Source organism: Mya arenaria, chromosome 13 (assembly GCF_026914265.1).
Source record: "Mya arenaria isolate MELC-2E11 chromosome 13, ASM2691426v1".
In the NCBI taxonomy this organism is placed as follows: Eukaryota; Metazoa; Mollusca; class Bivalvia; order Myida; family Myidae; genus Mya; species Mya arenaria.
This window is the reverse complement of record NC_069134.1, coordinates 48,842,582-48,858,608: the sequence shown is the minus strand read 5'-3', so window position 1 is coordinate 48,858,608 and position 16,027 is coordinate 48,842,582. Positions and strand designations below refer to the sequence as shown.

Below are 16,027 nucleotides of genomic sequence, written 5' to 3'. Positions count from 1 at the left end.
ACCGGGCGGGCGATACACCTTACACTTGCCAAAGTGTATCAATAAATACAAACTAAACAGATAAGCCTCATAGTAGACAGCATCATCTTGAAGGTAATGATGTAAAAATCTAAATCATAATGAAGTATAAAACAAAATCATCAACTAATGAATTAACTTCAGGTACATTTACAAAACATTGCATGCAAATGAAAAAAAAAAAACGAGTTAAAGTAAGACTTGCTGACTTCTCCAAGGTTCGGTAATATTAGTACCATGACATCCACCTTTTACAAAGTTTCCAACCAATTTATATTTTAAATGTAGTACTGAAAATATAAGCCGACCTGTTAAAAGGGAAATAACTAACTAACCTCAATACAAGTTGTTCTCAATTCCTGTATAACTTCATTTTTAGTTTGCAACAGTTTTACAAGCGTTTCGTACCAACTGGTTATACTCAGATCTCAATAACAATACAAACGCATATAATTGCACGTATTTAATTGCTTGTGGTAAAAAGATAAACGTGTATAACCGCAAAAAAGTGCCAGTGATCTGTATTATCTTTCTGATAAACAATTATACGAGATCAATTATCATACCACGAGTGTTTATTTGGTATATGTAAAAAAATATTATATGTACTAGTTGAACTTTGTTTACACATCTTTTTAAAAGAAATAGACCAATGTGATGAATTTTAATCCAACAATCAGGTGGATTCTTGCTCATTTATATCATGACCATTCCATCTATCAGTTTTCCGAAAATTTCAGTTGTCCTTTTTTCGATTTTCAGATAACTCCAGCATTACAAGTGTGATACCAGAAGTTACAAAAAGAGGCCTCAACGTGTTTTGGAACATCAGCGGAGGCAACAGTAGACAGGGTGATATTAACAACATTACAGTTTTCTACTGCCAGCGTGATATATCGGCACGATGCAAGGTATTGTGGCATAGTAAAATTGAGGAGCCATATTCAATAATTTAGCTTAGAAACTAAGTGTTTTGATTGGCCTGTATATTTAGCTGACCAATAGGCTGAATGGAATCACTGAGGCATGTCTTTGGATAAGGATAATAATTATATTGAATGCTGGCACAGACGACCATGTTTATATTCCTCTCAATACATAACGCGCTGTTAATGATAACACTCAGCTGTGTGGGACCACTCAAGATGTCATTCATCGCCGGTTTCGCGGCACTTTGGATACAAAATGACTCCTTTGGCGAATATCCCATCAACCGATGGGAGTAAAACTCTCCTTTTGGCTTCAAAATTCTGTTTTAGTCACACTTGGGGATGTGACGGGGTCAAGCCATAATGCAGCCATTATAGGGCGCGGACAGACCTTTATAAACTCAACAACAACAACACTCCGCTTATGAACAATTTTGACTTGGTAGTTTTTTTTTTTCTTAGGACATATTGGCTGATATATTCCTTGGGACTCATTTCTTGTTGTACTGTGTATATCAGGAAAAGAACCACTAACCTTTAACAAATACACTCCGGCCAGCTGTACATAATGATTCTCAACCAGCTATAGCACTTGAACCGTAACCAGTGCTTGTCAAAAAACTATATCCACTAGCGTTATGGCGTGATAAGCCAATACTGAAGGACCCAAATGATAGAGAAAGCGAAATTGTAAAGTCTGATAGAAAGCGTAATTAAAAAATGAATACTATTGACGCTTTTACATTTTAAATCAAACAATTACACAATTCACATATGAAATGTAATTTCCAACACTTATGATTTTGCGCGAAGTTACACTGCTAACATGTTCAGCTTCAAAATTTGCCTATTGGTCCAGTCTGTTAGCAAAGTGAAATCATCACTTTTGTCATCTTCATTATGGGCCTAGTCATTTTCATCTTCATTAAAATCGTCACCATCGCAAATTTACATTAGAGCTAGTTCACCAATTAAATCAATAAAGATCATGGATATAAATAGGACCAACGACTAGTCATTTGAAGTTATAAAAAACATTTTCATTTTCAATTTTACAGTCGAATTCAGAAATAAAGTGGTTAGATGTCTCAAAGGAAAACAACCCAGTGCACGTTGCCATTTCGGACCCAACTTCTGTCAGTCAGTACCGAGTAGGCGTGGCTTATGGGAGTGGTGGAATTGTCTGGGCGGATTGTCTGTATGCACCAAAAGGTAAGGGGCTACAAGCCAGGGTACAAAAATCTTGACCATGGGGCGATCTGTGCGCTTATTTGATATAGTTGAATTAGTTGTCTGTAGGTCTCGAAAGTCAAGGGGCAACACGCCGGGATAGAAGTATGATTGCCGAAGGTGCGACTAATGGCATTATGAAATTATTGTATGTGTCGAAAGGTAAGCAGGGACAAGCCAGGATAGAAATAAGCTTCACTGGCATTCGGTAAGGGGAAACGAGCCAGGATAGAAATATCCTCGACGAGGGAGCGATTAATGCCCTTATGAAATATATTTTAAACCAGTTGTCTGTATGCGTCGAAGAGTAAGGGGCAAAACTCTGAAATTAACAATTGAAAAAATATTCATTAGGTTTCATCTCTTGAATGTTGGAATATATTGTTACCCTAGTGCAATAACTCAATAACTGCATATAGAAATACAAGCAGTTATTGAGTTATTGCACTAGAATGATGATATGTTGTAAGCCTTCGTGATAGGCGTAAAGCAGTTTAAGAAGCTTACCCAGTGCTAACCTAATAGCCCCCGCTTTCTTAGACAATGCAAAGAATAAGTTAAAAGTAACGCATTTCAATCAAGGAGTTAAGCTATGGCAAAGTGGGGACTGTGAAGAAAGCTTGAGCAACCGAACGAACTCATTGATAATATATAAAGCGTAAACTCTGATAGTAGCTTTGCTTGAGAAAACATATACTTTCCATCACTGTTTTTTGCAGGAATTGATATCTTAAAATTTTACAATTCAAACAGGTTCAGCTTCGATATTTGCATATGACCCTACTATACATACCGAGGACCTAGCGGAAGGGAGCGCCCTTATTAAGTGGAATACGCAGGCGTGTGATAATGGTAACCCCGGACCATATGTGGCAGGGTTCATCCTTACGGTGTGCCCGAGAAACAGTGAAAAGGAGGAAATGTGTAAAGGTAACATTGTTGTTTTTTTTGCTATTCCAGGGTAATCCGATAGTAAGGCTTAGGGCTTATTCACAAATACATCGAGGCAAAAATACCCATGAGTATACAGCGTTTTAACAATGACAAACAAAATAAAATAGTGATAAAGATACACTTAGAACAGAGTTTTATATGTATATACATATACATAAACATACATACATACGTTCATACGCACATATTCACATACATATACACACACACATACACAGACTTTCAATATATAAATATCACAATGTTTTATAAAAAGACAGGACATTATGTACATCGCGTGAAGATTTTTTTAATGGATTCACTTTCCCCATAATGCATTTACATTTATAAATATATAAACTAGTATATTACCTTTGTGTACTCGATAAAAAATCATTTATGGGTTAAAATAGATATGGAAAATAAATAAACAACAGTGTTGTTTATTTTTCTTTAGATTCTGTTGTCAACGTAACTTTGCCTGGTATGGCTAGTAACTACCTTTTAAAGGACCTTGATACACAGTTTGCATATCGAATGGAGTTGCGACCCTTGGATAGGACATTAACGGCTGGTGATCCAATGGTAGTGTATGGGGAACCAGCAATAAATGGTAAGATATGCCTTTATATGGTATAAACAGTACGCTTAATATAAGAAAACAATGGGGGATCATAATATATCAGGGGGAAATTAGACAATTACATTAAAACCATGCAGACGACAAATAGATATTCATATTTAATTGCATAAGTATTATGTGTAAGCGAAACCGTCGTTGTTCGGTTTTTGATATGAATTTTGGTTGCTTGTATTGTAATATTTTATGGCACACATCTTTCCAAAGTTTACAGAAATTATATGAAATGTTTTCTTTTTGTTCTTTCAAAAGACCTCTCTTTAAGAATGTATGTATACATGTAAAGTATATGTTTTTAATAAAATAATTAATTGTGCAATATATACCTTAAAACGCGACCTGTGTTTTACATTGCAGGAACTTTTCCCACTTGGCTGATTGCTATTTTAGTGGTGTTTGGCATTGCTGTAGTGTCGCTATGCAGCTTCTTCTTCATAAAGGTGGCCAAAGAAACAGGCCACAGACTGTAAGTTCATTTACCGGTTAAAGTAAAATGTACCAAATTGTTTTTCATTTAAATTTTCGGCGCTAACCCCAAAGTCTTCCTATTTTATTTTATTAGTATAACTAGTATTACTAATAATATTAGTACAATGTTATACACCAATAACAGTATATGACCATACTTTGCATTTGAATATGTTAATATTACATTTTAAAAATAATATCATTATAGGAATAATTTGTATCTTATAATATTAGTATAACATTATAATTTGATTGAATTTAATATAATCTAATATTACAATTGTTTACTGGTTTCAAATTGTTCGACCAACATTATCAAATCTTACCCTGGTAAATAAACCAGACATACTTATTTCACATGAATAATGAAACAAGTAATTGTAACCTTGTCCTAATCACGCTTGATGGCATACTGATAATGTTAATGCTAATTTCATTTCAGACACAACTATATTGAAGACAGACGGGCAATAGCAACAATAAAAGTTGAAGTAAGACAATTTTGTTTTATATATACATGTATATAAATACAGACATTTGTATTGGTTAATACAGGCATTAATTTATGAAAATTGTGGCAACTTCCAAGTCCTATTGTAAAAAAGGATAAAGCCTGTAAAACAAAGAAGTTCCCCCGCACTAAAACAAATAAATAAAAAATTATAATGTTAATAATAATAATAATAAGGTGATATGGATGATGTGGATGATGAGGATGAGGATGAGCATGCTGATGCGGATGTTGCAAGCAGATTGGAACACTTGATAAATCTGTTCCTTACTGAAAGTTCCAGGGCGATGTCATTCGTTTGAATGTCTTGGGGTCAAAGCGAAAAGATTTCAGTGGCATAAAATAAACAAGCTGATAGAGTTTTAACGCTTTGACACCTGTATTTGATAACATACATTGATTTTGTGTTATTCAATATAAATGCAATGTCCAATGGATAAATGACGAATTGTACCCAAATTGATCGGATAAATCAGTAAGCTCATCTGTTCTAAGGACCAAGAATGAATGGGTACACGTCTTAGACTTTTTGATACATTTATAAGTTTTTTCAGGAGTTTGGAAAAGAAAACAAATCAACCATTCAGTTGAAAATGACATATTTTAAACAACCTGGAAAATGATAGTTATCTTTCTATGTTACAGAATGGAGAATCGGTTTCGCTTACGATTTCACAAACAGAATTATGAATCCCGTCAAATGAATGTGATGTAAATGGCCACTATTGTATCCAGCCAAATGCAAGTGATATGCATTCATTGTGAAAGTACGATTTCAGCCAAATACAAGTGAAGTAAAAGGATATTGTGCAAGTAATATTCCAGCCAAATGTCAATGAAGTACATGGGCACTGTTCAAGTATAAATCCAGCCAAAATGTCAATGAAGTACATAGGCACTGTGCAAGTATAAATCCAGCCAAAATGTCAATGAAGTACATAGTCAGTGTGCAAGTACGATTCCAGCCAATTGTCAATGGATTACATGGGCATTGTGCAACTATGAATTCAGCCAATTGCAAGTGATGAAAATTGTCGTAGTGCAACTATGAATCCAGCCAAATGTAAATGAAGGCCATGGGCACTGTGCAAGTATGAATCAGGCCAATTGCATGTGATGAACATTGTTGTAGTGCGAATATGAACCAGCCAAATGTCAATGAAGTACATGGTTACTGTGAATTATGAATCAAGCCAATTGCAAATGATGAACATTGGCATAGTGTAAGTATGAACCAGCCAAATGTCAATGAAGTACATGGTTACTGTGAATTATGAATCAAGCCAATTGCAAATGATGAACATTGGCATAGTGTAAGTATGATTCCAGCCTAATGTATTTGAAGAACATGGGCAATGCGCAAGTATGAATCCAGCCAATTGCAAGTGATGAACATTGGCATAGTGTAAGTATGAATCCAGCCAAATGTATTTGAAGAACCTGGACACTGCGCAAGTATGAATCCAGCCAAATGCAAGTGATGATAATATATAAAGCCAGCCAAATGCAAGTGATATACATGAGCCTTGTTCAAGTACGATTCCAGCCAAACAAAAGTGGTGTACACGGAGATTGTACAAGTATGAATCCAGCCTAATGCAAGAGATGTGCATGGATATTGTGCAAGTAACAATCAAGCCAAATGCAAGAGATGTGAATGGACATTGTACAAGTATGAATCTAGCCGATTGCAAGAGATGTGCATGGACATTGTGCAAGTATGAATCCAGCCAAATACAAAAGATGGGCATGGACATTGTGCAAGTATGAATCCAGCCAAATGCAAGAGATGTGCATGGATATTGTGCAAGTATGAATCCAGCCAAATGCAAGAGATGTGCATGGACATTGTGCAAGTACGAATCCAGCCAAATGCAAGGGATGTGCATGGACATTGTGCAAGTATGAATCCAGCCAAATGCAAGAGATGTGCATGGACATTGTAGCAGTATGAATCCAGCCAAATACAAGAGATGTGCATGGATATTGTGCAAGTATGAATCCAGCCAAATGCATGTGCTATAAATGGGCACTGTAGAATACAGCCAAACACAAGTGATGTACGTGAACAGTGTTGTATCCAGCCAAATAGAAATTATAGCATGGGAATTTTATGTCAAATGTATGACGCCACCTAAATATCTATCTTTTGGAGTCCACCCCAGTGGGAGTGTCAGTTTGGTATTTTTAGTAGTTTGGCATAGACCTAGATTGACAGTCCGTTGTATTACCACATGACAACAGTTTTATCACAGAGTTTATATTTAGTTATATATTGTAGTGTTTGGTAGTTTACATATTCATATTTGATGAATGTGTGTTCCATGTAATATAATTATGGTACTTATATACATGTATTTACTGTGTTGAATTTATTTTAAACTGAATTTATTATGTAACTTTTGTACAGCATTTTATAGCTACTTGCCCTAACCAATACGCTAACTGGATAACGTGTTGAGATTCAACCACTCTTATTGACGGGAACACGAGTCTACGATGTTTAAACTAATAATGTTTATAAAAATTCCGCATTATTGTGTATTGTGTTTAAGTTCTTATGTTTGACAGTGCTATAATCGTGTTAAAATGATGGTGCTTTTACAGTAAAATGGTTGCTGCTTGTAGTTTAGGCTTTGGCGTTTACCCAGTGCCATTAAGCCGGGTTTATGTTTAAACTTTTTGCTACTGAGCTTGTTTTGCAGTGTTACTTCCCTTACAGTAAAGTAATTTCTGCCACTATGAAAATCACGTGACCATATAATGGTAACTTTAATTTTAAATATTGTTTGTATTTAAATCTGAATGGACTTTGAATAATTGAAAATTGATAAAAAAGCTATCCAAAACAGAGAGAAGAAAACATCAAAAAGAAAGTTTAAATAACTGTAATCCAGCTTTACTCGCTCATTGTGGCATAGATCTATTCTGCTTATCAAGGGTGACTGGTTTCTTGTGTTTTTTCAATGGAGTTTAACTGACAATTCAAACATTAATGACCGTAACTGCACGCCATAGTTTGGGCATTTTTATACATTAAGTATGTATTCATGCCAAAAAGTCACGTTTTTGAAGCATTTATTATTTATATTTTAAATCATAATCTTTAAACTTTTGCTACGTCTTATCTTTATTCATGATGCAATCAATATACATTTGTTGTTGTTTTTCTGTTTGCCCAAACGTGTTAAAAAAAAATGCCAATTCTTTAAAGCTGCAAACACAGAGTTATTTATTCTGTATTTGAATGAGCCATTTTTTTGCGTTAATGTCTGGGAACCACTGATATAAGACTGCTGACAAAAGATCAGATAGCAGTTTGATTGATGAATTATGACTAAAAGCATTACTTACGCTTAAATAAAAATGAAATTTTCGACAGTTCACCAAAATATTGAGATCTGTTCTATTGTAATTTATCTAAAATGACTGAATTGAAGGTATTGATGCCAACATCAGCCGATTGTGAGACAAAAAATATATAAAGTGTAAAAACTTGCAATCTGTGAGAGTGCAGCTTTAAATGTGTTTATGTTCATATCTTTTAATTACAAAGAAATTTTATTTTGATATTTTTATATTATTATGGAAATACTTTTAAGAATTCTTGCTTCGAGTTTTTAGGCATGCGCAAAGTTTAAATAAAGTTTACACGAATGTTATAACCTCTTTGTATCAGCTTTGTTTGTTGGTTTGTTTTCTTTAATTTAGGATTGATCTCAATACAAGGCATATCGTTTTTTCTCTTTACATTTTGTATGTTAAACAAAAACTCTGATCAAATAAACGTTATGTAAACGTTGTTGCTTTTTATAGTACAAGAACAGTTATCATGTTATTCGTGTGAAAAAGAGTCAGGTGTTTGTTTTTAAAAGTTTACGTCTAGTTTTTGTACGCTGTCAGCTTCTCTAGGCAGCGTAAGGATTCGTTAGTCGAACAAAGTTGTCGTTCGTTCCACAACAAGGAGTTGTGAATACCTCTGCAAAGAGCTCGATCTTGAGTATCATTGCGAGACGTTCCACGTGTCTTCTGTAAACAATATTTAAAATTGAATATCTAACTTAGTATTCAACTTATATTTTCAGCCAATAAAATTGTACTAGGCTTAATCGTTATAAACTTTCGCGAGTGTTTAAAGGTACGCCTACTGCCACTCATCCGATACATACTTCGCTTTAAATGACGCTCACTCTGTCCATTCCTCATCATAAAGATATTACTTCATGTCATCTAACCATTACTTAAAACAATTGAACGGTAGATACAGGAGTTGACAATAATCCATTTAACAATAATTATGATATCATTAAAATAGCAACCTGAACAAATGAAGGGATCAAATTATCGCCTAATCTCATGGACTTGATACTTTATTTCACGGAATTCCGCTCTGGTGAATATGTTGACCTGAACCGCGATACTAGATAGTACGATGATGTAAACGCAAAATAAAAAAAATATAACGAAAACGCGACAGTTTGATTATGGTAACGCGACAGCAAGGTAACGAAGACGCGATAATACGATCATAATGCGATACACCTATCGTGTTTTCACCATCGTACAGTCGCGTTTTCAGGTGCATATCCGGAAAATATAGGTACCAAAAACATGAGCGAGTCGCTTTAAGTCAACGTCAGAATTCCTATTATTCTACAGAATATACCATTGGAAATAGGCTTGCTATCCTTCAGTATGCCTCGGCGTACCAAGGAGTTCTGAGGAGTACCGAGAAATACCGAGGAGTACCGAGAAATACCGAGGAGTACCGAGTATGCCATGAAGCATAAAAGATTACAGTGTCTTGTTTTCGGTTCCTTCCATATATTCATTACCTTTAATAAGTGTTAACGCATTGTATAAATGCTCTGCCACTACTCCTTTATTACAGAATAAAGCCCAGCACACTATTTTTGTTATGATGTGAAACGCATAAGATATTAGGACCAAATGTGTCAACGTCTGTAAATTTCCTTCCGTTTTTACTTGAACAAATTTTTTGAACTAGCAAAATAATTCATACATTCCGGAAACAGTCATTCCTCGGAATTCGAAAATGATAATGAAATTATGTCTGTGAACTGCAAATGAACTATTTAACAGGTTTATCAAGTAAGTAAAAATAAAAAGCAGATCAACACGTAAAACAGTATATTGCCTTTTTTTAAAGACAAATTGATTGAATACGAATGACTTGCAATTTACTGAATTGTCAAAAAAGTTTTCATTTTAAAAGTGCGTGTGTTCTACAAACATTTCGATGGGAGAAAAAAACGAGCGTGCAAACAGAATCAGCGAAAGTGCATGTTTATAATTAAGAATACGTAGGTCGAACAAGGATATGAAAACACGACACCAAAGGATTTCAATAAACATTTAATGGATTTAAAATCTTGTTAAGTTTTTGAGCAAACACTTTTAAGTTTGAAACACTTCAATCAAGTTTGAAACTACCGTTGACCCCCTTAACTTAATTTAATAACAACTTTTAACATAACCTCAGCAGAAATCTTGTTATTGTGAATTCAAAAACTGTTTGCATACCCTGTGTCGTAAACAACACATTCATTGTGTATGCTACCTTCTTAAAAAGAAAGTAAACACTTTATGATGAACTTGTATAGTAATTAACTCTCTGTGATATATCTCATGGTGTTTTTCACAATAGACATAACGTCAAAACGCCATTGTAAACATTTGACTGTCAATAACTTTCTCATGATTGTAGGCGCCTAATGATACCTGAATAAATAGAAAATTCTGAAAGCATGAAATAATTATGCAGTTCAAAATCCTACTTGTAATTACTTATGTACTCAGCAGAATTTTCAATTTCCATGAGAAAGAATCTGTTCCGCGCCTCATCTACTATAATGATGTTTGCTATTCCGTTTCATTTTGTTTATTATCAACGAAGGGATTGGTTTGCTATACCAATATCCCTTTTCTTCCTTGCAATTTATGATTATAACTAACGCCATACCGAATGCTGTCCGTGTATGCAACAGATTTTTATACACCATGCCTTCGTTATGATCACTGTTTATGCATCTTTTTCATCTTTGTATACATTATGCCATCCCCTATTATTCTCCGTGTATGCAACTCTCTACGATTGTTATGCATCATGCAGTTCCGTAATTCTCACACTTGTATGTCACTATCTTAGGTTTGTATACACCATGCCTCCCCTTATGGTCACCGTGTGTGCAACTTTCTAAGGTTTGTATTCATCATGCCTTCCCCTTATGGTCACCGTGTATGCAACTTTCTAAGGTTTGTATACACCATGCCTCCCCTTATGGTCACCGTGTATGCAACTTTCTAAGGTTTGTATTCATCATGCCTTCCCCTTATGGTCACCGTGTATGCAACTTTCTAAGATTTGTATACACCATGCCTCCCCTTATGGTCACCGTGTATGCAACTTTCTAAGGTTTGTATTCATCATGCCTTCCCCTTATGGTCACCGTGTATGCAACTTTCTAAGGATTGTATACACCATCAGTGCGTTCAGTCAGGCGAGCGTTTACAAAACGCTCGCAAACGTTTTGTTTTGTATACCTGTTGCAACGCAGCGCATACACGTTAAGCGGGAAACCAAACAGCAAACGTTCGCCGCAAACATCTTTACTGAACGCGCTGCATGCCATCCCCTTATGGTCAACGTGTATGCAACTTTCTAAGGTTTGTATACACCATGCCTCCCCATATGGTCAACGTGTATGCAACTTTCTAAGGTTTGTATACACCATGCCTCCCCTTATGGTCACCGTGTATGCAACTTTCTAAGGTTTGTATACATCATGCCTCCCCTTATGGTCACCGTGTATGCAACTTTCTAAGGTTTGTATACACCATGCCTTCCCCTAATGGTCACCGTGTATGCAACTTTCTAAGGTTTATATACACCATGACTCCCCTTATGGTCACCGTGTATGCAACTTTCTAAGATTTATATACACCATGCATTCCCCTTATGGTCACCGTGTATACAACTTTCTAGGGTTTGTATACACCATGCCTCCCCTTTATGGTCACCGTGTATGAAACTTTCTAAGGTTTGTATACATCATGCCTCCCCCTTATGGTCACCGTGTATGAAACTTTCTAAGGTTTGTATACATCATGCCTCCCCCTTATGGTCACCGTGTATGCAACTTTCTAAGGTTTGTATTCACCATGCCTTCCCCTTATGGTCACCGTGTAGGCAACTTTCTAAGGTTTATATACACCATGACTCCCCTTATGGTCACCGTGTATGCAACTTTCTAAGATTTGTATACACCATGCCTTCCCCTTATGGTCACCGTGTATACAACTTTCTAAGGTTTGTATACACCATGCCTCCCCCCTATGGTCACCGTGTATGCAACTTTCTAAGGTTTGTATACACCATGCCATCCCCTTATGGTCACCGTGTATGCAACTTTCTAAGGTTTGTATACACCATGCCTCCCCCTTATGGTTACCGTGTATACAACTTTCTAAGGTTTGTATACATCATGCCTCCCCCTTATGGTCACCGTGTATGCAAAATTCTAAGGTTTGTATACACCATGCCTTCCCCTTATGGTCACCGTGTATGCAACTTTCTAAGGTTTGTATACACCATGCCTCCCCTTATGGTCACCGTGTATGCAACTTTCTAAAGTTTGTATACACCATGCCTCCCCCTTATGGTCACCGTGTATGCAACTTTCTAAGGTTTGTATACATTATGCCTCCCCCTTATGGTCACCGTGTATGCAACTTTCTAAGGTTTATATACACCATGCCTTCCCCTTATGGTCACCGTGTATGCAACTTTCTAAGGTTTGTATACATCATGCTTTCCCCTTATGGTCACCGTGTATGCAACTTTCTAAGGTTTCTATACGTCATGCCTCCCCCTTATGGTCACCGTGTATGCAACTTTCTAAGGTTTGTATACATCATGCCTTCCCCTTATGGTCACCGTGTATGCAACTTTCTAAGGTTTGTATACACCATGCCTTCCCCTTATGGTCACCGTGTATGCAACTTTCTAAGGTTTGTATACACCATGCCTTCCCCTTATGGTCACCGTGTATGCAACTTTCTAAGGTTTGTATACACCATGCCTTCCCCTTATGGTCACCGTGTATGCAACTTTCTAAGGTTTGCATACACCATGCCTCCCCCTTATGGTCACCGTGTATGCAACTTTCTAAGGTTTGTATACATCATGCTTTCCCCTTATGGTCACCGTGTATGCAAATTTCTAAGGTTTGTATACATCATGCTTTCCCCTTATGGTCACCGCGTATGCAAATTTCTAAGGTTTGTATTCATCATGCCTTCCCCTTATGGTCACCGTGTATGCAAATTTCTAAGGTTTGTATTCATCATGCCTCCCCTTTATGGTCACCGTGTATGCAACTTTCTAAGGTTTGTATTCATCATGCCTCCCCCTTATGGTCACCGTGTATGCAACTTTCTAAGGTTTGTATACATCATGCCTTCCCCTTATGGTCACCGTGTATGCAACTTTCTAACTAAGGTTTATATTCATCATGCCTCCCCTTTATGGTCATCGTGTATGCAAATTTCTACGGTTTGTGTCATGCCTTCACCTAATGCACATTGTGTATGCAACTTTCAAAGATTTGTTTACATCATGTCTTCTCCTTTTGCTCACAGAGTATGCAACTTTCTATTTACATCATGCTCTCTATGAATGCAAATTTATCAGAATTGTTGGCTTGTGACTCATTTAAAAACTGAGTTTATTGCGTGGTATTGGGAAATAACTGCTGCCTCTGACTAAACTGGAACTGGTTTATTCCATCGTATTTTTCAGGTCTTTGAATAGCGCCAGCTTCGTTTTGAATCCGATTGTTTTAAACACAGTCTTGATACAGGTATTGGTCAGGTCCGACGCATGTAACTAAATGATAAACGCACATTTTTTTACGTGCATATTAAAATCATTAACCGCTTTTGGTTGTCAAAGTTATATTTTACTTACTAACCCTGCCTTCTTCATTATGATGAATTTGTACCAAGTAACATTGCATGTAGCTATATTAATAATTCAATTTCAAAATATTTTAAAGGCGGAAAATGTTTTTATATGTATTCAGGTGAACTTCAATATTATGATAAAATATTACTATGCTTTAAAGAGTTTTGTTTATCTTAAAAATTCAAAATGCATCATGATTTATTTGTACCGAATGACATCTCGTACATCTTTATTGATAAATCAATTTAAAAGATATTTCAAAAGCGGTAATGTTTGTATATGTATTTCGTTGCACCTTAATATACTGATTAAATTTCATAATGCTCAGCAGATTTTTGTGTATTTTAAAAATCCAAAATTTATTATGATAAATTTGTACCGAACGACATCTCATGCAGTATTATTCAATTTAAAGGTACTTTTATGGCGGTTAATGTTTTAACTAGTATTCCGTTGTACTTTAATATAACGATTATAGTTTGTAATGCTAACATATTTTTGTTTATCTTAACAATCCAAATTTAAACAAAGTAATACTTTTATGACACATTCCCCACCCACAAGCAAGTTTACATTGACACACAAGAGCGTTGCCTTGTTAAATTAATAGGATCACTGTATCCATTGAATATTTTAAAAGGTTAACGACTTTATTAAAAGTAAAATCAAATAGCGCCGACAAATAATCAATTCATTACAAACAATTAAAGCCTTGTATCTATGTGGAGTTAATCATTTTACGGCTTAATATTTAGGATACAAAGGGATTATGGTTAAGTCGAGTCTATGATTAGATTGGAGCTATTACACTTAATTGAATCTTGAAATGTAATACCTTAATTCCTTCAGTAAGTTTCGTATGGCGTTGTTAGTCGTTGGGAACATAATATACACTATCTTGAGGATCAAAAGGTTATGATATGGGTTTAATTAATTGGAACAGAGCCTTACGTCTTCAACAAACCGGGGTCACCGCCTTGTCAAAAGTCCAGAGACCTCAAAAGAATTAAGAGCGGGTACAATTGTCAGTATGAAAGACATACTTGTTCACTTCCAACTTGTATATCTTTCATATCAACTACACCCAACATTTAAAATTATAAAAATTATTTGAAATTAACACTATCAGTCTGCCATCTATTCGAATTATAAACGTATTCAAATTGGAAAACCGATTTTGATGATGAATGGGTTTATCTTTTTAAAATACCCTGAGAAAATGCTTGCGTGACATTAAAATGAATACACGGCTTCCTTTATTCGAAATAAAATAGTTATACTCAAGCAAGAGAACATGTACTTCTTAGGTGCTCTCCTTTTAAACCAAATCAAGACTAATATTGACCCTGGAATTAAATGGTACATGGTTTAAATGCATTCATTTACCTACTTTCAGAGATGAAAATGTTTTGGTCGGAGAAATCGGTAATTTTAAAGGGATATTCTTTTAATTCAGAACGATGTCTTAAATGTCAACTGCATTAAAGGACTATATATCTACCATAACACGCACGCACGCACGCACACGCACGCACCAATAAACGCACGTACCAATTAACGCACATACTCATCCACACACGCAGAAATGCACGCACGAACCAACTCACGCACGAACACACGCACGCACCAATACACACGCACACACACGCAGACACGCACGCACATTTACACGCACGCACGCATATATTTTATGCTTTAAATTTAATACAAAAAATAAATAAAAACACTCTTGATACTCTCAAAAGTACACAATACCAGAAGCGGTGATTAAACGCCGGATAGTCTGTTGACTTTCCAAAGCAAAGGCCATGTGAGTCAATAAGTTGATACGAAATGACCAGTCTGAATAAATATTTGGACAAACACGCCTCTAAAGTTGTGGACCAAAGAGACAAGATAGAAGTATCGGTTTGTAATCTAGTGGGTCATATTTCTGACAACAACAAAAGCGGCTCGCGTGCCCATTACCAATATTGACACAAGGGCACGAGAATAATCTGATATGACAAAAGGTTTGTTGGTAAATACTGACACAAAGTAGGAATTAAAAGATATTCTTTTTGTTTTGGAGAGTGGCATTACATCGCCCTTAAACTAGGACCTATATTAAATGTCCGGTATACCAAATAACTTACTAAATATGGTAATATATAATTTGATAATGCCTTTTCTGCTTGGGTTGAACTTTTTGTCTGTTTATGGTCATCGATGAATCAACGTTGTTTTTGTTTGTGATGGAAAATGAAAGAAAATATTTAATATTTAATATAATTAAAGCGCACAATATTGGTTGATGTAAAAATAGATTGTTT

The 16,027-nt window shown here is 35.7% G+C and overlaps 1 protein-coding gene across 2 annotated transcripts in view; it reads left to right on the top strand.

Annotated features, from left to right (window-relative positions):
- Positions 1-8,521, top strand: part of LOC128213082 (uncharacterized) — a 29,274-nt gene extending 20,753 nt beyond the window's left edge. For both annotated transcript variants that reach the window (XM_052918607.1, XM_052918606.1), the window contains exons 8-14: positions 781-929; positions 2,006-2,159; positions 2,931-3,107; positions 3,568-3,723; positions 4,108-4,216; positions 4,661-4,709; positions 5,375-8,521. In XM_052918607.1, the coding sequence (XP_052774567.1) occupies positions 781-929; positions 2,006-2,159; positions 2,931-3,107; positions 3,568-3,723; positions 4,108-4,216; positions 4,661-4,709; positions 5,375-5,419 (839 nt within the window). In that variant the 3' untranslated portion in view covers positions 5,420-8,521. The remainder of the gene's footprint in view (positions 1-780; positions 930-2,005; positions 2,160-2,930; positions 3,108-3,567; positions 3,724-4,107; positions 4,217-4,660; positions 4,710-5,374) is intronic.
- The last annotated feature ends 7,506 nt before the right edge of the window (positions 8,522-16,027 follow it).